Source organism: Entelurus aequoreus, linkage group LG05, assembly GCF_033978785.1.
Source record: "Entelurus aequoreus isolate RoL-2023_Sb linkage group LG05, RoL_Eaeq_v1.1, whole genome shotgun sequence".
Lineage (NCBI taxonomy): Eukaryota > Metazoa > Chordata > Actinopteri > Syngnathiformes > Syngnathidae > Entelurus > Entelurus aequoreus.
In genome coordinates, this window is record NC_084735.1 from 13484733 (window position 1) to 13510749 (window position 26017).

General features: G+C 36.2%; 1 protein-coding gene across 4 annotated transcripts in view; it reads left to right on the forward strand.

The window, feature by feature from the left end:
* Window positions 1-316: 316 nt before the first annotated feature.
* The window catches only part of pleca (plectin a), a 171472-nt gene continuing 145771 nt past the window's right edge, over window positions 317-26017 (forward strand). For 2 of the 4 annotated variants that reach the window (XM_062047137.1, XM_062047138.1), the window contains exons 1-4: window positions 317-583; window positions 843-880; window positions 6522-7988; window positions 19342-19555. In XM_062047137.1, coding sequence (XP_061903121.1) covers window positions 439-583; window positions 843-880; window positions 6522-7988; window positions 19342-19555 — 1864 coding nt within the window. In that variant the 5' untranslated portion in view covers window positions 317-438. Of the gene's footprint in view, window positions 584-842; window positions 881-6521; window positions 7989-15639; window positions 15774-19341; window positions 19556-26017 lie in introns of those variants that run through there. The other 2 variants (XM_062047139.1, XM_062047140.1) reach the window with 2 other exon arrangements.

A 26017-nucleotide genomic window follows, 5' to 3' on the forward strand; every position in this document is an offset into this window, starting at 1 on the left:
GTTTGATCATACCTTTTAAGCTGGTTTAGGACTCAAGCTGTTCTGCCTTTGTTAGTTTTTTCAACCACGTGCTCTGCAAATATGTGGCCGCAGCTAATGAGGTAATGAAAGGCGTCATCAGGCCGCCATGTTGGAACCTTTTTAAAACTGGTTTTGGTTGAATAGTCGTGGTTGGTCTGAGGGAAAAGTGCCTCAGGTGCTTTTTTTTTCTCTTTTTTTTCCCCTCCCCTTGTCTGATGATTCTGTTCAGGGAGGAGCTGACGGTTCCACCAGCTGCTGGCCACGCCCCCTTCCTTTCCAGTAAGATGCAGCGGAGGCGCACAGGGCGCTGACGTGGACTGACAGCTGGAATCCATCAGCCGGCAGCTACTTCCTGTCCCCCCGGCTACACTAAGTGACTCTGCTCCCGCTCCACAGCGTCGGTGACTTCTCCCAAGCATGGACCCGCTGACAGCCTGGACCGGGTCCCGGCTCCTCTGGATCCTGGTGCTGGTGCTGGCCACCCTGCTGGTGTGGTTCTTCTCTTTCTGCTGCTACACGTGGAAGCAGACCTCCTCGGCCTCCATGGAGCGCTACCTCGCAGGTAGGTGGATCCTTCCTTGCTTTCGTCCCCTCCCCGCCCTTGTGATTGGCCGGTCCACAATCCACTTCCTGTTACCCCCCTCGCCCCCTCTGACTCACTTGTACGCTCCTGTGGTCAAATGTGGCTTCTGCTTCCACTTTGTGATTGGCCATAATTACAGTACAATTTAGGAGACTGGTGGAACTCTCCACTTGGTCCAGTGTGCAAAATCAAACTAGACTTTGCTGTCACTAACGTGTGATGCTTTCTTTCCACACAGTGATGGTGAGGCGCTCACGATCAAAAGCTTCCACCCAGGTGAGCAAACCTGCTCCGACCGTCATTTAGTTCTAGTCCACGTGTCCTTCCATGCCTGTCATTACATGATCTCTATGTAATTGTGGTGTAGTGCTCCTTCTGGCCTGTAGGGGTCGTCATTGCCTCTCACACCAATGACTCCTCTCAGTTGTCCCAAAGTCAGCCCCCAGCACTGGTCTTGCTGAGAGGACTTTGTAGAGGAGGACAATCCACCAGAGTTTGAGTGGGCTGTAAGCAAACATCCAAATAAATCGTGGCTTTAGCCCACTTCTGGCCCACACTGAAATGACAAGCACACTCTGGAGGTTCTCCTTTTAACTTTTATTGATGTATTATTTTATTACATATTTTTAGGATTTTAAGGTTATTTTATATATGTATATATATGTATATTTATATACATTTATATAAAACAGTGTATATATGTAATATATAGTGTACAGTGTATAAATAGTATATGAATACACATTTTATACATATATATATATGTATATACACACACTCACACTATATACAGTGTGTATATGTATATATATATATATATATATATATATATATATATATATATATATATATATACACACACATTATATACAGTGTGTGCATACACGTTATATATATACAGTATATATGTGTATACACGGTATATACTGTATGTGTATACACATTATACACGGTATATGTGTGTATACACATTATAAACGGTATGTGTGTATACACATTATACACGGTATATGTGTATACAAATTATACACGGTTTATGTGTGTATACAAATTATACACGGTATATGTGTGTATACAAATTATACCCGGTATACGTGTGTATACACATACACGGTATACGTGTGTATACACATTATACACGGTATACTTGTGTATACACGGTGTATACATGTGTATACACGGTGTATACGTGTGTATACACGGTGTGTATACACGGTGTATACGTGTGAATACACGGTGTGTATACACGGTGTATGTATACGTGTGTATACACGGTGTGTATACACACATATACACGGTGTATGTATACGTGTGTATACACGGTGTGTATACACGTTGTATGTATACGTGTGTATACGCGGTGTGTATACACGGTGTATGTATACGTGTGTATACACGGTGTGTATACACGGTGTATGTATATGTGTGTATACACGGTGTGTATACACGGTGTGTATACACGGTGTATACGTGTGTATACACGGTGTATATACACGGTGTATACGTGTGTGTATACACAGTGTATACGTGTGTGTATACACGGTGTATACGTGTGTATACACGGTGTATACGTGTGTATACACGGTGTATACGTGTGTATACACGGTGTATACGTGTGTATACACGGTGTATATGTGTGTGTATACGTGTGAATACACGGTGTGTATACACGGTGTATGTATACGTGTGTATACACGGTGTGTATACACGGTGTGTATACACGGTGTGTATACACGGTGTGTATACACGGTGTATGTATACGTGTGTATACACGGTGGTTATACACGGTGTGTATACACGGTGTATACACGGTGTGTATACACGGTGTATACACGGTGTATACACGGTGTGTATACACGGTGTATACACGGTGTGTATACACGGTGTGTACACACGGTGTATACACGGTGTGTATACACGGTGTATACACGGTGTATACACGGTGTATATACACGGTGTATATACACGGTGTATATACACGGTGTATATACACGGTGTATATACACGGTGTATATACACGGTGTATATACACGGTGTATACACGGGGTATATACACGGTGTATATACACGGTGTATATACACGGTGTATATACACGGTGTATATACACGGTGTATATACACGGTGTATATACACGGTGTATATACACGGTGTATACGTGTGTATACACGGTGTATACGTGTGTATACACGGTGTATACGGGTGTATACACGGTGTATACGTGTGTATACACGGTGTATACGTGTGTATACACGGTGTATATACGTGTGTATACACGGTGTATATACGTGTGTATACACGGTGTATATACGTGTGTATACACGGTGTATATACGTGTGTATACACGGTGTGTATACACGGTGTGTATACACGGTGTATATACACGGTGTATATACACGGTGTGTATACACGGTGTATATACACGGTGTATATACATATTATACACGGTATAAATAATACATATAATTATATATTTTGGAGATTTTTATTAGTTCATAATCACATTTTAATCGTCCCTTGTGTTTCTCTTCTTCAGTCTGTCGCACTTTGAGAGTGCAGAAAATATTATCACAAGACACTTCATTAGGTACACTGAAGTACAACTGTTGCTCCACAGAGCAAAACATTTGTCCAAAAAACCCTTGTGAAAAATAGGTTTTTCCTCCAAGTCCGTTCCTGATGTGTTTCATCATCCTTCAAATAAAACTGGCGCACAGGTTTAGTGTTAAACGTGAGCACAATGTCCTGGAACACTGGGTGTGTTCATACCTGATCTCCAGACGCCACTTCTACCACCATAATAACACACACTATGCATCCATAAATACTTCACTAAACACATTAAGTGATTATAGTCCATTGGAAAAAAACACAAAATAAATGTGTGTGTGTGTGTGTGTATACACATAGGGCTGGGGGATATGGCAACAACAATTTCACTTTTTAAAAAAAAATTTTTTTACATCATCTAATCTCGATTAATATCACGATTTGTTTAAATGAAAGCGTATTGTCCCTTTATAACGTTGCATCCCTACTGCAGTATCTTGGAACAAACATGTTGGATGGAGGTAACATATGCTATCAATCAGCAATTCAGCCCCTTGTCAGTGCAAATGACTATCAGCTGATGGATGGCCTACACCAGGGGTGTCCAAAGTGCGGCCCGCAGCTAATTGTTTATCGGCCCGCCACACATTCTGGAAATGCTATTGCAAAAATTTAAAAAAAAACATTAAAAAAAGTAGAATGAGGTGAACTCTATCTAGAAAAAGTTGCAATGTTGACACAAAGCTGCCATGCAGGCTGTTTTTTTTTCTTTTGTCTATCTTTATTTTTCTTTTTTTGCCATTGCTCAAAAAAAAAAAAAAAAAAACAATGTTCTAATGAATTATTGACCTATTCAGGGCTCCAATGATTTCAAATATTTCACTTTAAAAATGTTTTATGTGGAAAATATTGCATATATTGTGTGGTTGCCATACAAAAACATCAACGTTTTCTTTGACAAAAGAGCATAAAATAAACAAAATAATAGTTCAAACGTAAAATTGACAGATATATCTGAAGTTGATCTCGTAACTTAAGTGTTGAAAGTAAAAAAAACTAATACAAATGTATCACTTTGATTGGGGCATCTTGTGTATCCTAAATATATTTAATGGAATTTTATTTATCTTTTCACTTTGATTACTCAAAAATAACAATGAATTAATATCAATGGTGTCTTGCATTATTGATGTTTTTAAGGCTCTAATTACTTCACATCAAACATTGCTTTCTGAATGTTTTGGGCAGTGGGGAAATACTGCATATTTCAGTTTTATTATAAAAAACAAAGTTGTCTTGACAGAAAAGGCTTAAAACCTTTTTGGTTTTTTAAATTTTATATCAACCTAAAGTTGATATACTGTAGAGATTTACTGTAAGGGTTAAATAAAAAAAATATTTGACTTGTTTTTAACATTTTAATGACTTAGACCCTTAATGGTGCCCGGGAGCCCTAAAGGTAAAAAAAAAAAAAAAATCCATATTTTTTTTATGATTTGAAAATGAAAACTATCAAAATGGCCCCCGCAGGCTTTAACTTCTCTGTGTGCGGCCCTCAGTGGAAAAAGTTTGGACACCCCTGGCCTACACAAAAGTGTGTTTGCCAAGGTGTGAGTCAAGACTCCTCTCATGATGGGTAGGAGCAAAGCACACCTGGTTGGGAGGAGAACTGGCAAGACAGTCTTGGCCAAAATGTGCTGCCATCTAGGAGGATGATGAACATGAAAGGAGGGTGGATGGATCGGTTTGAAAGAAAAAGGATAAATCTGCTCAAATAGCCCAACCAAACACTTGATGTGAATCAAATCAATGATCAATGGAAAGAACTGAAACTAAGGTCCATAAAAGAAGTATTTATATGTGTGTGTGTGTGTGTATATATTTATATTTAACTGTGTATGTAAACAAAATCTGTGTACATGTGTGTGTGTGTATGTATATGTGTGTACAGCAGGGGTCCCCAAACTACGGCACACGGGCCGGATACGGCCCCCCAGCGTCCAAAATGTGGTCCGCAGGAAGTCCCAAGTTAAAAAAATAAAATACATTTTATTTTTTTTATTTTTTATTTTTTTAAATTTGTCCTTACTAGTCCATTTTCTACCGTCTCCTAGCCACTCAGGCAAATCATATCGTCTTAAAATGCATTTTACCATCGATAACGTGACATGCAGCAAGTGCGCTCTTTAAGTCAATTAGTGCGCGAGGAATATATATGTATGAATACATATATATATATATATTTATATATATATATATATGTATATATATATATATATATATACACACACACACATATATAGACACATGCATGTATATATACACATATATATACATATATATATATATATATATATATATATATATATATATATATATATATATATATATATATATATATATATATATATATATATATATATATACATGGACATATACATACAGTATATACATATACTGTGTATATATACATATATACAAATACACATTTACATATATACACACACACACACATTTACATATAATATATATATATACATACATATATATATATATATATATATATATATATATACACACACACACATAGACACATTTACATATATACATATATACACGTATACATATACATACATACACACGCACACACACACACATTTACATATATATATATTTATATACACTACCGTTCAAAAGTTTGGGGTTACCCAAACAATTTTGTGGAATAGCCTTCATTTCTAAGAACAAGAATAGACTGTCGAGTTTCAGATGAAAGTTCTCTTTTTCTGGCCATTTTGAGCGTTTAATTGACCCCACAAATGTGATTCTCCAGAATCTCAATCTGCTCAAAGGAAGGTCAGCTTTGTAGCTTCTGTAACGAGCTAAACTGTTTTCAGATGTGTGAACATGATTGCACAAGGGTTTTCTAATCATCAATTAGTGATCAATCATTGTACCATTAGAACACTGGAGTGATAGTTGCTGGAAATGGGCCTCTATACACCTATGTAGATATTGCACCAAAAACCAGACGTTTGCAGCTAGAATAGTCATTTACCACATTAGCAATGTATAGAGTGTATTTCTTTAAAGTTAAGACTAGTTTAAAGTTATCTTCATTGAAAAGTACAGTGCTTTTCCTTCAAAAATAAGGACATTTCAATGTGACCCAGGCAGCTGAGATGTCCAATAATATGCAATTATTTTTGTTTCACATACATACATACATACATGTATGTATGTATGTGAAACAAAAATAATTGCATATTATTGGACATGCATTATTGTGTATGTCCATAATGTAGGGACACCTTGCTGTAGTGTACAGTAGATCCTTCAAAACTTAATTTCTTTACTTTGTCATTTCAGAGGAAGAAAAAGCCCAAAGAGAAGCAGCTTGACACCAACCAGCTGAAGGAGGTCACCAATACTAAGGTGGTGAAGGATGCCAAGCAGATACGGATGGGGGAGGTGGGAGAGACATATGTGGTCAAGAAGGAGCTGCAGAAGAAGGCTGAGGGGGCGAAGGAGACAAATATGCTCAAGAAGGAGCAAAATAAGAAGAAAAAGGAGGAGGAAGTGACCAAAACTGTGGTCAAGAAGGAGCAGCAGAAGAAGGCTGAGGAGGCGAAGGAGACAAATATGCTCAAGAAGGAGCAGCAGAAGAAGAAGGAGGAAGTGACCGAAACTACTGTGGTCAAGAAGGAGCAGCAGAAGAAGGCTAAGGAGGCGAAGGAGACAAATATGTTTAAGAAGGAGCAGCAGAAGAAGAAAGAGGAGGAGGTGACCGAAACTACTGTAGTCAAGAAGGAGCAGCAGAAGAAAGCTAAGGAGGCGAAGGAGACAAATATGTTCAAGAAGGAGCAGCAGAAGAAGAAAGAGGAGGAGGTGACCGAAACTAATGTGGTCAAGAAGGAGCAGCAGAAGAAGGCTAAGGAGGCGAAGGAGACAAATTTGCTCAAGAAGGAGCAGCGGAAGAAGAAGAAAGAGGAGGAGGTGACCGAAACTAATGTGGTCAAGAAGGAGCAGCAGAAGAAGGCGAAGGAGCAGCAGAAGAAGAAAGAGGAGGAGGTGACCGAAACTAATGTGGTCAAGAAGGAGCAGCAGAAGAAGGCTAAGGAGGCGAAGGAGACAAATTTGCTCAAGAAGGAGCAGCAGAAGAAGAAGAAAGAGGAGGAGGTGACCGAAACTAATGTGATCAAGAAGGAGCAGCAGCAGAAGAAGGCTAAGGAGGCGAAGGAGACAAATATGCTCAAGAAAGAGCAGAAAAAGGAGGCGAAGGAGACAAATATGCTCAAGAAGGAGCAGCAGAAGAAAAAGGAGGAGGAGGTGTCTGAAACTAATGTGGTTAAGAAGGAGCAGCAGCAGCAGAAGAAGAAAAAAGAGGAGCAGGTGTCTGAAACTAATGTGGTCAATAAGAAGGAGCCGCAGCAGAAGAAGAAGGCTGAGGAGGGAAATGAGACAAATGTGCTGAAGGAGGAGGTCAAAGAGACATTTGTGGTTAAAAGGAGGAAGAAGAAGAAGACAGAGAAGGTGAAGGAGACAAATGTGGTCAAGGAAGAGCAGCCGAAAGAAATCATGGAGGCAAATGTGATCAAGAAGGAGCAGCAGAAGGAAGTCAAGCAGACACATTTGATCAAGAAGGAGATAATTGTGGTCAAGATGGAAGTGAAGGAGACAAATGTGGTCAAGAAGGAGCAGCCTAAGAAGAAAAAGGAGGTCAAGGTGCTCCAGGAGATCCCGGAGGTGAAGGAGGTGCTGGCCAAAGAACTACATGAAGCCCCCGATCCCTCTTTGAGGAGGAGGAGAAGGAGGCGACGCCACAAAGCAGAGATGGTGAGTGGAAACACAAATGTAACATCACAACTTTATTCACACAAAGTCTACCAGCCTTTTGTGTGTCTGTAGCTTTAATGCTAATGAGCACTATTGTTATAACTGTGCACTTGTCCGACATAATAGATGTAGGGATTATTACACACTACAACGTGCGGGACAGGACCACACCAATGTTAGCCGGCTATGTGAGCCACATGACATTTGAACAGCATCAACGTCTTTCTTCTGCCAAGGAAGATCAAGTTGTCAAGACTGACGGGTAGTTGGCAGAGCTGGGGGATGCTTTTTAGGATGTGCGGTGAAGCCCGGGGGCAGGAGGTTGTTGCTTCTTGTCGGGAGAAGCCACAACCACAAAAGCCGACATGTCTCAGAAGTGGAGCAAACAAGAGAAGGAGATGATATCTTACATAAACAGGCTGCAGAGTCGCGTACTCACAACGTACAAATCTGCAGCTCACCAGGATATTATCCTGCTTTTTGACACTGTCAATAAACACAAAGTACCACTGTACAACTAGGGGTGTAACGGTACGTGTATTTGTATTGAACCGTTTCGGTTCGGTTCGGAGGTGTACCGAACGAGTTTCCACACGGACATATTAAGTAGCCGCCTCCGCTTCCTTCTGCCTCTGTCTCTGTCAGTCCACTACACCAGTGTTTTTCAACCTTTTTTGAGCAAAAGCACATTTTTTTGCTGTGAAAAAATGCGGAGGCACACCACCAGCAGAAATCATTAAAAAACGAAACTCAGTTGACAGTAAAAAGTCGTTGTCGCAATTGTTGGATATGAATTTAAACCATAACCAAACCATGCATCAATTTAGCTCTTGTCTCAAAGTAGGTGTACTGTCACCACCTATCACATCACGCCATGACTTATTTTGAGTTTTTTGCTGTTTTCCTGAGTGTAGTGTTTTAGTTCTTGTCTTGCGCTCCTATTTTGGTGGCTTTTTCTCTTTTTTTGGTATTTTCCTGTAGCAGTTTCATGTCTTCCTTTGAGCAATATTTCCCGCATCTACTTAGTTTTAGCAATCGAGAATATTTCAGTTGTTTTTATCCTTCTTTGTGGGGACATTGTTGATTGTCATGTCATGTTCGGATGTACTTTGTGGACGCCGTCTTTGTTCCACAGTAAGTCTTTGCTGTCGTCCAGCATTCTGTTTTTGTTTACTTTGTAGCCAGTTCAGTTTTAGTTTTGTTCTGCATAGCCTTCCCTAAGCTTCAATGCCTTTTGTTAGGGACACTCACCTTTTGTTTATTTTTGGTTTAAGCATTAGACACATTTTTTACCTGCACCCTGCCTCCCACTGTTTCCCACATCTACAAAGCAATTAGCTACCGGCTGCCACCTACTGATATGGAAGAGTATTACACGGTTACTCTGCCAAGCTCTAGACAGCCCCGACACTCAACAACAACACATCATTTGCAGACCATAATTACTGGTTTGCAAAAAATATTTATAACCCAAATAGGTGAAATTAAATAATCTTCCACTGCACACCAGGCTGTATCTCACAGCACACAAGTGTGCCGCGGCACAGTGGTTGAAAAACACTGCTCTACACAGCACCCAGCATTGTCCCACCCACACAACCATCTGATTGGTTACAACCAGAGCGGTAACAGCCAATCAGCAGTGCGTATTCAGAGCGCATGTAGTCAGTGCTTAGCGTTTAGCAGGTAATCATCAGGCAGCGGACTCTCCCCAAATGATAATAAACACCTCCCAGTCAACTACTAGTAACATCACTATGAGCCCGTTGACCTTCTAGAAACATAAACGGCAGCTCAGCTCGCTCGCAGTTCTGGCTTGAGGTGAAGGCTAATTCGCTTTTAGCGTAACTTTAGCTCATTTTGCGGTGTGTGTGTGTGTTACGGACAGCAAAGCCCTGTCTGTCTGTTATTTCACTTTACCTTTTTCTGTGTTGATTGAGCTGTGTTGAAGCAGCAAAAAAAGACATTATGTTAAATTTCTGTCTCTGATAGTTGATATAATAATGTAAGTGCATCATTAAGCCTACATGAACTCCATGGTGTTCAGGGATGAATAGTCTCTCCTATTGCTATTGTACTATTTTTTCAGCAATAGTTACATTAATCATTAGTAATGGAGCCGCCTAGTTTTGAATGGCAGGGTCCCTGCTATCACATGTTGATACAAATATAACATTTACATAATAAAAATCAACTACAGACTTCCCAAATGCTGTAATAAATTAAGCATGATGAGTTGACTTGAAACTGTTTAATGTTGCACTTTTTATATGTGGAAGAAAAGTTTTGTCATTTTATTTAATCTGAGCAACAACTTGAGGCAGTTTAATGTTGATTAACGTGGGAAGAATTATTATAGTGTTCCCAATGTCAAAAGGATAAAGCCATCGTTTACAAATTTGGTAAATAAATTTACATTTTGTTGTTTTCTTACTGTACCGAAAATTAACCGAACCGTGACCTCTAAAACGAGGTACGTACCGAACCGAAATTTTTGTGTACCGTTACACCCCTAGGTACAACTGAGCTGCTTTTTTTTTAAACTGTAAAATCCACACATTTTTTTGTTTTCACAATGTATTACTGTAAATACTAAAAAAACAGCACTACAGTTTTTTTTCCCCCACTGCAAAAACTGGCAGCTCAGTTCCCAGAATTGTACTGTAAAAAACACTGGTACTATTTTCCCCTTTAACCTCTTAAACCCAAGCTGTTTGTTTACATGCTTTTTTAAAATTATTTTTCTTTTGCTATTTAGGTTAATTGGACCCTAATTAGAATAAAAACTAAGAATCATCTTTTGATATGATGTACTTAGTCCATAAGTACACAAACGTGTACTTCATGTTTAGTAACATGCTAATTCTTATTTTTACACTTTTTTTTCCTCCAAATTCCATTGTATGTTATACTCTTCTGACACCACCAGATGGCAGTATAAGTGTCCACATAAGTGGCCATAAGACCCCAATTCAGTAGTGTACACCATTTTGGAAATAACAGCTAAAAGGTGCTGTCCACGCATGTGGCCACTAAACCTTTACGTTGTAGTAATATGGTGTAGGGTTGTACGGTATACCGGTACTAGTATAGTACCGCGATACTAATGAATCATATTCGGTTCTATACCGCCTCTAAAAAGTACCAACCCCGGCCCCCTTTTTTTTTTTTTTTTCAATGGGCATGATGACGCGTCGTCACGTCATGACATTGCAGATAAGCATGTTCGGCAGCGCACACACACAGAGTACTTACAAGCAGACACAGTGTGTAGACAGAAAAGGGAGAATGGACGCATTTTGGTGTAAAAAGTCAAGATAAAGGTGAAGTTATAACACTGAAACACCCTCAGGAAGAGCTGCTTTAAGACATGGCTTACTATCCATCCAGTGTTTTAGCTACTTCTAAATCACTAATCCTGGCCTCCATGGTGATAAATAAAGTAAGTTTCTTACAAGTATCATTATCACTGGAGGACGAGGAATAGCTAAACATGCTTCGCTACACACCGTAGGAGGATACAATAGCTCACCGGCGTCACAATGTAAACAAATGCCATGGGTGGATCTACACCTGACATCCACTGTAATGATATCAAGTACAAGAGCGTATATTGTGGATACTACTATGATTACATCTGTATTTTTTATTGTCACAAAATCTTTTTCTTTTAAAAGTCATATTATGTTTATAAAGTCAGTAAATATGTCCCTGGACACATGAGGACTTTGAATATGACCATTGTATGATCCTGTAACTACTTGGTATCGGATCGACACCTAAATGTGTGGTATCATCCAAAACCAATGTAAAGTATCAAAGAAGAGAAGAATAAGTGATTATTACATTTTAACAGAAGTGTAGATAGAACATGTTAAAACAGAAAGTAAGCAGATATTAACAGTAAATGAACAAGTGGATTAATAATCAATTTTTACAGTTTGTCCCTCATAATGTAGATAAAATAATAAGTGTATAAATGACACAATATGTTACTGCATACGTCAGCAGACTAATTAGGAGTCTTTGTTTGTTTACTTACTACTAAAAGACAAGTTGTCTAGTATGTTCATTATTTTATTTAAGGACTAAATTACAATAACAAACATATGTTTCATGTACCCTAACATTTTTTTGTTCAAATAAAGACAATAATGACATTTTTTTGTGGTCACCTTAATTTTGAAAAGTATCGAAATACATTTTGGTACCGGTACCAAAATATTGGTATCGGGACAACCCTAATATGGTGTAAAAACAACCATGGATTTTCCAGTTAAAAAAAACAAAAAACTTACCAATAAAACAGTGGTACTTTGTTTCCATTTACAGTAATGTACTGTAAAAAAAATTTTTTTAAAATTGTGAAAATGTTTTCCCCGTCAGAAGGCAGAAAGTAAGAAAAAATTAAGTTAATGAAACTACGCATATTATTTCCAGGCTTTCGCGGACCGCAATGCATAGACTTGGACTTAGACAAACTTTAATGATCTACAAGGGAACATTTATTTATTTTTTTTGGGGGGTGGGGGAAAGTATTGTATTGCATTATTCCTTATTGTTTTTCTTAATATTTGCCGTGACCTGAGTCTAAATTTGGCGCGGTACATGTGCATATGTGTATGACAAATACAGGTCCTTGACATGGCAGGCCAGGTCTGGTCCCTGGACCTTGACTTAGACACCTGGCTCTCCAAGTACCACCATAATGACCATGATTAAAATACGGTAGCGGAGTAGACCCAAGTGTTAGTTAAAAAACAAGGCAGAGGTTTTATTTAACAAGTATATATTTGTATATACCATTACACACAGTTTGAATATGGTGAAATATTACTTGAATAATGAACCACATGAACTTAATTGAACGTAATGAAGTGATTTTTTTGGCAGACAGACAAAGCTGGCATGGAGACAGAGAAGCACAACAAAGTGTTTGGAGCACTCTGATTATATAACAACTCATTATATCGCAGCATGGCAGCTGAGTTATTGCATTTACATTGCACCTGTGTCAACATATTTTTGTCTAATATTGTTTTTATGTTAACATTTTATAGATATTATTATTCATAACCATGTCAAAATCAACCAAACTTGTCACATTTGTTTGTGCTGCAAACATTTTCAGTCCAACTATTAGAGTTTTTATGTTATGGTTGTTGGTTATTAATAATAACATTAAAACTAATAGTTTGGCAAAAATGTTGGAGCACAAACATTTGGGGAGCTTTTGACAAGGATTATGAACAATAAAACGTTAACAGTAAAACTATAATAGACCAAAAAAATGCACACAAACAAACGGGACATGTGTGTTGATAAATATTTCATTTTTGATAAAATAATTTTTTATTGCAAAATTTAAAAATGTGCTGAATATAATAATAATAATAATAATAATAGATTTTATTTGTAAAAAGCACTTTACATTGAGTAAACAACCTCAAAGTGCTTCAGTGTATTAATAAAAAGATAATAAAATTTCAAAAAATAGAAACTAGAACAGCCAAATAGCTAAAACTAGTTTGCATATATCTAAAAAAAAAAGAAGAAAAAAAGGCTTTTTTAAAAAGAAGGGTTATTAAGCCTTTTTTAAAATCATCCACAGTCTGGGGTGCCCTCAGGTGGTCAGGGAGAGCGTTCCACAGACTGGGAGCGGCGGAGCAGAAAGCCCGGTCTTCCATTGTTCGTAGCTTTGTCCTCGGAGGTTGGAGGAGGTTAGGCTGTCCGGAGCGGAGGTGTCGTGTGGAGGATTTGGGGGTGAGTAGTTCTTTGAGGTAGAGGTGGGGGGCATTTCCATGGAGGCACTGGTGGGTTAGTAGGGAGACTTTGAATATGACAACTGTTGTCCAGTTGTAATATTTAGTTTTCACATTTCTGAATCAGTTACAGTGTCAAGTCCAAGGCAGTAGTGTATAGTTTATGGTGTGCTGGCTAGTCTTTTGTTGCGCCCTTAAAAGTGTTAACACTGTAAGTATTGTACTTTTTATGCAGCAGCTGTTCGATTGTAACGTGCGTCTTAAATATAGGTTTCATTAACACCTTTTGCGAGTGTTGAAATTAAAAAGTTAAAATCGCTAATGCTAATCGGTAGCATGTCAAGCTAGCACTTTTTTTTTTTTTAAAGTGAAGCATTACTTGACTTTTTTTTTTTTAGTCAATTTCTTTGTTAAAATTGAAAATCGCAACATTACCTAGACTCGGTTGTTTTGGCCGAGTCTGCTCTCAGTTTTGCTGGAGTGATCGCCAAGTGTGAAGAGTCGGCAAGTGGCTGTGACGTCACGTGCGACCCCCGGGCATACCGTAACATTTGACGTCAATCGGCGCCCTGTAGGACCGCCGGGATCCAATCGGCGCCCGCATTTTGTAATAACTTTTGCGTTATTCCATAATTTGTCAGTTTATTACAAAATGTGGGGTTACTACGTAATCAGGTGAATATTATAATTCCATCCATCCATTTTCTACCGCTTGTCCCTTTTGGGGTTGCAGGGGGTGCTGGAGCATTCGGGCAGAAGGCGGTACACCCTGGACAAGTCGCCACCTCATCATGTTTTACTTTTGTTTTTTTTTGCTTGTGAGATGTTGCTTCAGTATGTTAAATATTGTACAGTACAATTATAATTTTTATTTTATTTTATTCATATTTATCTCCATTGTATTTTATATTATTTATATAACATTTATATTTATATTATTTATTTATATTTTTTACAATTAATTTCTTATATTTTAATTGTATTTATGTAAATTTTATAATTTATATAAAATATATATTATATTATTTATATTTATTTGATATTTGATATTTTTTATAGTTTAGATTTATAAAAATGTTATATTTGTATAAAATGTATATATATATTTTTTTTTTATAATGTATTTTTTATATTTTATATATACAATATATATATATACATATAAAATGTATATTATATTTTTTACAATTGTTTATATTTTATTTATATTTATATAAATGATATATTTATATAAAATGTATATTATATTTTTCATAATTAATTTTTTATATTTTATATTTATGTAAATGTTATATCATTTATATAAAGTGTATATTATATCATTTATATATATATATATTTGATATTTTTTATAATTTTTTATATTTGTATTTTATTTATATAAATGTTATAATTATATAAAGTGTATATTATTTATATATATATTGGTTTTTATAATGTATTTTTTATATTTTGTTTATATTCAAATAAATGTTATATTTATATAAAATGTATATTATATTATGTATATACATTTGATATTTATTATAATTTATTTTTGTGTTATAATTTAGCACTGGCTACTATAGAGACATATATTCATTGAAAAAATATGGTCCATCAATATCTTCACTCAATTTATGAGCATGATTTCGTATTTTGCTGGGAAAGTCGCAAGGCGCAATTTTCCACACGTTTTCCCCCCACTTCCGGGAGTGGTCACGTGACGTGCGCATCCACGCAACATGTCAGACAGTCTATGTGTTTATTTTTGGAGTGGGGTAGAAAAATAGCAGGGTGTGATGTCTTGCACTCGGCTCAGTTCGGGACGGTTCGACTCAACTCCCCCCCGCCCCTCATGCTAAAAAAAAAAAAAAAAAAAAAAGCAGCAGCGTTAGTGCGCAGGCGCGCCTCTCCCGCTGCAGAGAGGAGGATGAAAGTGATAGAAACGCGACGTTTTCCGTGATTTGATGTCATAAATATAGATATAACGAGAAGAGTCATCGTGCCCACGACCTGCCCACGACCTGCGGACATTTCCAGCGTGAGTACGGTGGTCGCGATGATGTCAGCAAGTTTTGCCGGTGCGGGGGGAGGTTCGCAGGTGCAGCCTGCAGGTCTCTCCTCACTGCGGGAAGGAGATGCTGCGTGTTTGTGGGATGGACGCCCGAACTGGCCTTAATTTTGGAGAGCTTATGAGAGTGTCAAAACGCTGGCTTGTCCAAAGTCCGGGGGCTCATTTTTTTGACATTGCACTAAGAAAATTGATGGGGGGAAAAAAATAGCAAAAAGGCACAATAATCATTTTAAATGACTGCAGGCTGGTGGTTTTATTTCGTTAGCCACAACTTTTTAGCATTATTGATTTATTTTCTACATGCATCCTTTGGTTTGTCTAGTATGCAACACTGGCTGGTTTGGAGACTGCAGTTTTAAAGCATCCTCTTTAAGACCCTGGCCCACTTTCCACCCTGGTCACATGATATAACAAACATGTGTTAATTGCTAAGATGCTTGCACATTATTACATATAATAATAATAAATAGGTGATTTTTTTGTTGTGTAGAATCTTATGTGTGAATGTTTGGACATTCACACTAATAGTAATAATAATTATAATAAAACGTTTTTTGGTGTAGAATATCCAACATTCACACTATAATAGTAATAATAATTATAATAAAAGCTTTTTGGTTGTAGAATCTAATGTGTGAATGCTTGGACATTCACACAATATTTATAATGGATTATATTTGGTGTAGAATCTTGTATGAATGTTTAGACATTCACACAATAATAATAGATAATTTTTGGTGTAGAAACTTATGTGTGAATGTTTGGACATTCACACAATAATAATGATAAAAAATAATAATAGATCATTTTTGGTATAGAGTCTTATGTGTGAATGATTGGACATTCACGATAATAAATAAAAGATGATTTTTGGTGTAGAATCGTATGTGTGAATGTTTGGAAATTCACATAATAATAATGATAATAAATAATAATAATAATAGATGATTTTTGGTGTAGAATCTTATGTGTGAATGTTTGGACATTCACACAATTATAATAATAAAATAATAGATAATTTTTGGTGTAGAAACTTATGTGTGAATGTTTGGACATTCACACAATAATAATAATGATAAAAAATAATAATAATAGATCATTTTTGGTATAGAATCTTATGTGTGAATGATTGGACATTCACAATAATAAATAAAAGATTATTTTTGGTGTAGAATCGTATGTGTGAATGTTTGGACATTCACACAATAATATAATAAAAATATATGATTTTTGGTGTAGAATCTTTTGTGTGAATGATTGGACATTCACACAATAATAATAATAGATTATTTTTAGTGTAGAATCCTATGTGTGAATGTTGGACATTCCCACAGTAATAAATAATAATAATAGATGATTTTTGGTGTAGAATCTCATGTGTGAATGATTGGACATTCACAATAATAAATAATAGTAGATGATTTTTGGTGTAGAATCGTATGTGTGAATGTTTGGAAATTCACACAATAATAATGATAATAAATAATAATATTAATAATAGATGATTTTTGGTGTAGAATCGTATGTGTGAATGTTTGGACATTCACACAATAATAATAAAAATAGATGATTTTTGGTGTAGAATCTTTTGTGTGAATGATTGGACATTCACTCAATAATAATAATAGATGATTTTTGGTGTAGAATCTTATGTGTGAATGATTGGACATTCACACAATAATAATAAAAATAGATGATTTTTGGTGTAGAATCTTTTGTGTGAATGATTGCACATTCACACAATAATAATAATAGATGATTTTTGGTGTAGAATCTTATGTGTGAATGATTGGACATTCACACAATAATAATAAAAATAGATAATTTTTGGTGTAGAATCTTTTGTGTGAATGATTGGACATTCACACAATAATAATAATAGATGATTTTTGGTCTAGAATCTTATGTGTGAATGAGTGGACATTCACACAATAATAATAATAATAATAGATCACTTTTGGTGTAGAATATTACATGTGTGAATGCTTGAACATCCACACAATAATAATAATTAGATAATTTTTGGTATAGAACAGGGGTGGGCAATTAATTCTTACCGGGGGCCGCCTGAACAACCCGAGCACTGCTGGAGGGCCACATCGACAATATTTCAATTACATTTTGCTCATTATTTTGGATATACCGTAAGATAATTAATAATGATAATACTTTCATTCAACCTAACTTAACTTTATACAAAAGCAGATTGCTTTTGATGGTTTTATTTTTAAAACTGTCTTACACTACACTTCCTGATGTATAATACAATGCAAAAATGTCAATTTCTGAACAGGGTTAATTTAAAGTTTATCCTGCATCCTCTTTAAAAGTCCAACATTTTTCCCCGTCAGATTTGGACAACCATCTGTTGTCACACCTGCCAGCTTGTCCCATTTCAGTCCTAACCTGTCCAAACATGCATTTACCTATGTGAACAAGTCATTACCTGTGGTTGTCCCTTTTAATTGACTGCATGGCTGCCAGCTCCTCCGTGATTTGAAAGTCAGCAGTTATCCCACGTAAGAAGATGATCAGCTGGGCGGTGTCACGTACATCACAGCTCTCATCCAAAGCCAGCGAAAAACAGTCAAAGTCGGCCGTTCTGTTCTTCAGCTGAAGCTCCAAGTTTCCGAGCATATCAATTTATGATTGGCCTCACGCGGGCCGGACAGGGACGCACAAAGGGCCGGATGTGGCCCGCGGGCCGCAGAATGCCCAGGTCTGGTATAGAATCTTACATGTGTGAATGATTGGACATTCACACAATAAATATATGTTTCTTAACTGCATTGTCAATAAAATTAAAGTGCACGAAAAAATACAACTTCACCACTGGAGTCATCATTTTTGTGCTAAGGAATATTCTCAATTACTTCTTGTCTTTGTTTGATTTCGTCACTACTGCCACAAGTGGTGGGAAAGTGCATTACAAGTGGCCCAGACGCACCACAGCTACATTTTGTTGACTAAACATGTTGAAAACAGTGTTCCTTTTGACAGCACTGTTTCATTTAGTTTTAGTCAGTCTTTTCAATAAAATGACTTGTACGTCTTACTTCTTCAGCTAAAAGGAGACCGTTTTTTAAAGGTTTTATCATCAAACATATTACTATCGTGCTTGATGGCGGACATTTTTTTACCCATTTTTGCCAAATGTCTTGGTGCCCTAAAGGCGTGCACCAGGTTTTTCAAAAATACCCCTAAGTCCATCTCGGGCCGCTTTATTAGGTACACCTGTGTTAGGAATGGGTAATGCTAAATTCTGCTCGTTGCTGCACATTATTGCATCATAGCCTAATCATTTCAGCAGACATCCTGTGGGATATTATTATTTTTTTCACACTCGACGAGTCGTCCAATCAGAGCGTGTGAGACGGTGCAGCCAGCGCCCTGTCGGGAGCGTGCTTAGTGCCCCACGGTGACTCAGCAGAGCGCCGCAGAAAGGCCGTGAGCGCCTGCGTTAGTTCTGTTATGAGTTCCACCGCCACACACCTGGTGATGATGATGATGATTGTCATTGTGTCCCCGCCTGCAGGCCATGGAGCAGGTCCAGGACGAGCCCAGGAGGAAGCCTCTGGTCCGGGCGGCGTCGGAGGAGAGCGCGGCGGACCTGAGCTGGGCGGGGGGGTCGCCGCCCCCCGGGGACACGCTGCCGTGGAACCTGCCCAAGCACCACCGCATCAAGCGCTCCAAGTCGGCCTCGGGGGACGTGCTTGACGCGGCCGAGCGGGCCGTCATCCGGATCGCAGGTACTGTGGATGTTTTGATTACAATGCACCTGATCTGACAGAGCATAAGAAGACTGAGCAGTAGGGACTGTTACCCCGGATTTCCACTGAAAGCAGCCTCGTTAGCGACATAGTGCAGACTTTTACGCGATCTCGCGAATCCGCACAGTAACATCCCCCCTGGCGAATGTGTCACACAGGCCCCCATATCCCCATTTAGCTGCCCGGGATATGCCTGTACATGATTCTTTCATTTTGGACCTCCAGAATCAGCAAGTCCTCATCCAGTTGTGTCAATAAATAATAATAATAATAATAATAATAATAGATGGTTTTTGGTGTGTGAATGCTTGGACATTCCACAATAATAATAATAATAAATAGAAGATTTTTGGTGTAAATCTTATTGTGTGAATGCTTGAACATTCACACAATAATAGATAATAACAATAGATGATTTATGGTGTAGAATCTTATTGTGTGAATGCTTGGACAATGCACAATAATAATAATAATTTTTGGTGTAGAATCTCTGTGTGAATGCTTGGACATTCACACAATAATAATAATAATGAATTATTTTCGGTGTAGAATCTTATTGTGTGAATGCTAGGATATTCACACAATAATGATAATAATAATAATAGATGATTTTTGGTGTAGAATTGTATTGTGTGAATACTTAGACATTGACACAATAAAAATAATAAATAATAATAATAATAGATGGTTTTTGGTGTAGAATACTGTGTGAATGCTTGGACATTCACACAATAATAATAATAATAATAATAAATAGAATATTTTTGGTGTATAATATTATTGTGTGAATGCTTGGACACTCACACAACAATAGTAGATAATAATAATAATAGATTATTTATGGTGTAGAATCTTATTGTGTGAATGCTTGGACAATGCACAATAATAATAATAATTTTTGGTGTAGAATCTCTGTGTGAATGCTTGGACATTCACACAATAATAATAATAATGAATTATTTTCGGTGTAGAATCTTATTGTGTGAATGCTAGGATATTCACACAATAATAATAATAATAATAGATGATTTTTGGTGTAGAATTGTATTGTGTGAATACTTAGACATTGACACAATAAAAATAATAAATAATAATAATAATAATAGATGGTTTTTGGTGTAGAATATTGTGTGAATGCTTGGACATTCACACAATAATAATAATAATAATAAATAGAATATTTTTGGTGTAGAATATTATTGTGTGAATGCTTGGACACTCACACAACAATAGTAGATAATAATAATAATAACAATAATAATAATAATAGATGATTTATGGTGTAGAATCTTATTGTGTCAATGCTTGGACAATGCACAATAATAATAATAATAAATAATAATAATAATAGACGATTTTTGGTGTAGAATCTCTTTGTGTGAATGCTTGGACATTCACACAATAATAATAATAATAATGAATTGTTTTCGGTGTAGAATCTTATTGTGTGAATGCTAGGATATTCACACAATAATAATAATAAATAATAATAATAGATTATTTTTGGTGTAGAATATTGTGTGAATGCTTGGACATTCACACAATAATAATAATAATAAATAGAATATTTTTGGTGTAGAATATTATTGTGTAAATGCTTGGACATTCACACAATAATAATTAAAACAATAAATAATAAAAATAAATAATTAATAATAATAGATATTTTTGGTTTGGAATCTTATTGTGTGAATGCTTGGACATTTCAACAACAATAATAATAATAATAAATAATAAGGCCCCTATATCTCCATTTAGCTGCCCGGGATATGCCTGTACATGATTCTTTCATTGTGGACCTCCAGAATCAGCATGTCCTCATCTAGTTGTGTCAACAAAATACCAATTAAGTCTGAAAACCTTTGACAAGTTGACTTGAAGACGGACTATTTTATTCTGAAAGTAAACCGGGTACTTTATTTTGTGTTTGTGCATGACTTCCCGTCTCGCAGATTTTGGACGGATTTGGTGTGGCATCCGTCGGAAATACAAGTCCGGGAATGGCATGTGGGTGACGTTCACATTGACTTGAAAAAAAACTCGGAAAGAGTCCCCGGCTTGTGTGTGCAGGTCCACGGCAGTTCTCACATTTAGTGGAAAGTCGGGGGTTAGTGTTGGCCATTTAGCGAGGAATTAGAGGCAGCCGCATACTTCTTTTAAAAATGAGAAAATACCGGAAGCATTCACATTTATAGAATGTGCATTTTTTAAATCTGTGCCTGTGTTGTTGTTGTTGTTGTTGTTGTTATTATTCTTATTCACCTGACCGACACCCGGGGCTTTTCATCAGTTCATGCTCATAGACTTTGCTTGGACAGATCCAGTCTGACCTCTTGGTGCCAAGGTGCAAAGTATTTATCCTCTACATGAGGGGTGTGTGCACAGGAAGGAAGGTTTTTGTTGTTTGTAGTGGGAAAAATAATGTTTCCGTTAACAGATGTTAACCAAAGAATTGAATCGTTCATACGACGAATCAGGTTTAATGAATTGTAATAAGCTAAGTCAAATCTTAATGAATCGTTCATACACTAAATACAATCTTAATGAATCGTTCATACACTACATCGAAACTTAATGAATCGTTCATACGCTACATCAAATCTTAGTGAATCGTTCATACACTACATCGAATCCTCGTGAATCGTTCATACATTAAATCGTATTTTAGTGAATCATTCATACTTTAAATCAAATCTTAATGAATCATTCATACACTAAATCGAATCCTAATTAATCATTCATACACTAAATCGAATCCTAATGAATCAGTCATACACTAAATCAAATTTTAATGTATCGCTTATACACTAACTTGAATCTAAATTAATCATTCATACACTAAATCAAATCTTAATGATTTTAATGTATCGTTCATACACTAAGTTGAATCTAAATGAATAATTCATAAACTAAATCAAATCTTAATGAATCGTTCATAAACTAAATCAAATCTTAATGAATCGTTCATACACTTAATCAAATCTTAATAAATCGTTCATACACTTAATCAAATCTTAATAAATCGTTCATACACTTAATCAAATCTTAATGAATCATTTATACACTAAATCAAATCTTAATGAATCGTTTATACACTAAATCAAATCTTAATGAATAGTTCATACACTAAATCAAATCTTGAGTCGTTCATACACTTAATCGAATCTTAATGAATCGTTCATACACTTAATCAAATCTTAGTGAATCCATTTTAACGCCCATTTTAACGTTCATTTTAACGTCCATTTTAACGTCCATTTTAACGTTCATTTTAACGTCCATTTTAACATCCATTTTAACGTTCATTTTAACATCCATTTTAACGTCCATTTTAACATTCATTTTAACATCCATTGTAACGTCCATTTTAACATTCACTTTAATGTCCATTGTAACGTCCATTGTAACGTCCATTGTAACGTCCATTTAAACATTCATGTAAACATTCATTTTAATGTCCATTTTAACAATCATTTTAACCTCCATTTTAACATCCATTTTAGCCTCCATTTGAACATCCATTTTAACCTCCATTTTAGCCTCCATTTGAACATCCATTTTAACCTCCATTTTAACCTCCATTTTAACCTCCATTTGAACATCCATTTTACATCCATTTTACATCCATTTTAACCTCCATTTTAACATCCATTTTAACATCCATTTTAGCCTCCATTTGAACATTCATTTTAACCTCCATTTTAACGTCCATTTTAACGTCCATTTTAACGTCCATTTTAACGCCCATTTTAACACCCATTGTAACGCCCATTGTAACGTCCATTTTAACGTCCATTTAAAAATTCATTTTAACAACCATTTTAAAGTCCATTTTAACATCCATTTTAACATCCATTTTAACATCCATTTTAACCTCCATTTTAACCTCCATTTTAACATAAATTTTAACCTCCATTTTAACATCCATATTAACATTAATTTTAATGTCCATTTTAACATCCATTTTAACGTCCATTTTAACGTCCATTTTAACCTCCATTTTATCATTCATTTCAACATCCATTTCAATATTAATTTTAACATTCATTTTAACACCAATTTTAAACAATCCCTTTTAACATCCCTTTTGACGTCCATTTTAACATCAATTTTAACGTTCATTTTAACATCCATATTAACATTCATTTTAACGTCCATTGTAATGTCCATTGTAACGTCCGTTTTAACGTCCCTTTTAACATCCATTTTAATGTCCATTTTAACAACCATTTTAAAGTCCATTTTAACGCCCATTTTAATGTCCTTTTTAATATCCATTTTAACGACCATTTTAACATTCATTTTAATGTCCATTTTAACGTCCATTTTAGCCTGCATTTGAACATCCATTTGAACCTCCATTTTAACCTCCATTTTAACCTCCATTTTAACCTCCATTTTAACCTCCATTTTAACCTCCATTTTAGCTTCCATTTGAACATCCATTTTAACATCCATTTGAACATCCATTTGAACATCCATTTTAACATCCATTTTTACATCCATTTTAACCTCCATTTTAACGTCCATTTTAACGCCCATTTTAACGCCCATTTTAACGCCCATTGTAACGTCCATTTTAACGTCCATTTAAAAATTCATTTTAACAACCATTTCAAAGTCCATTTTAACATCCATTTTAACCTCCATTTGAACATAAATTTTAACATCCATTTTAACCTCCATTTTAACATAAATTTTAACCTCCATTTTAACATCCATATTAACATTAATTTTAATGTCCATTTTAACATCCATTTTAACGTCCATTTTAACCTCCATTTTAACATCCATTTTAACATCCGTTTTAGCCTCCATTTGAACATCCATTTTAACATCCATTTGAACATCCATTTTAACATCCATTTTAACATCCATTTTAACCTCCATTTTAACCTCCATTTTAACCTCCATTTTAGCCTCCATTTGAACATCCATTTTAACATCCATTTTAACCTCCATTTTAACGCCCATTTTAACGCCCATTTTAACGCCCATTGTAATGTCCATTGTAACGTCCATTTTAACGTCCATTTAAAAATTCATTTTAACAACCATGTTAAAGTCCATTTTAACATCCATTTTAACCTCCATTTTAACAAAAATTTTAACATCCATTTTAACCTCCATTTTAACATAAATTTTAACTTCCATTTTAACATCCATATTAACATTAATTTTAATGTCCATTTTAACATCCATTTTAACGTCCATTTTAACGTCCATTTTAACCTCCATTTTAACATTCATTTCAACATCCATTTCAATATTAATTTTAACATTCATTTTAACACCAATTTTAAATAATCCCTTTTAACATCCCTTTTGACGTCCATTTTAACATCAATTTTAACGTTCATTTTAACATCCGTATTAATATTCATTTTAACGTCCATTGTAATGTCCATTGTAACGTCCATTTTAACGTCCCTTTTAACATCCATTTTAATGTCCATTTTAACAACCATTTTAAAGTCCATTTTAACGCCCATTTTAATGTTCATTTTAATATCCATTTTAACGACCATTTTAACATTCATTTTAATGGCCATTTTAGCGTCCATTTTAGCAGTCATTTTTTAACCGTCCATTTTAACAACCATTTTAAAGTCCATTTTAACATTCATTTCAATACCAATTTTAAATAATCCCTTTTAACATCCCTTTTGACGTCCCTTTTAACGTCCATTGTAACATCCTTTTTAACATCCTACCGTACATCCTAGCTGCATTTACAAAGTCCCATTATAATGTGTTTATGAAGGAGGGTGAATCCACTTCTGCAACTGGGCTGCTGGTAAAAGTGCAGATGTTTGAGTCACACACCAGGAAGTGTGTCCGGGTTAACAAAGCATAGTTTCACTTTTGTTCTGCCACTCTGCTTGTCTGGCTGCCATCTTATCGTGTGTGCGTGTGTGTGTGTGTGGTCTGTCAGGCCTGCACCTTTAAGAGTAGGGTGTGACATGACGCGTGTGTGTGTGTTTGGAGGCGGGTACGTGGGGGAGACTCGGTGGGCACAGACGGTCAGGCCGGGTCAGCACCAGCAGCTGGCGGGCTGTCTTTCACTTTCATTATCAGCACAAAGATGATCCAAAGTGAGGCGGTGCAGAGCGTGAGGGAGAGCATGCGTCCGCTCCAGGCCAGCGCCCAGCCGGCCCTGCTGACCCCGGGTCAGCGTCTGCCCGAGGAGCAGGACTACATGCAGGCCTACGAGAACGTGCGGGAGAAGTATAAAGGTAACGCCAGCGTGGAATTGCTCCCAAAGCAGGAAGTGGAATACTTTCACAGTAAAATGCAAACTTTTTTATTTTTTTTTGGCCCTGGTTTTTGTCTGCAGCAGCAGCTTCCTGTGCCTGAGAAAGGAATGAATTAGTTGGAAAAAAAACAACAACTAACTTGTTTCATGGCCGCCATGTTGTCACTGCTTTGGCAAAAAAAAAA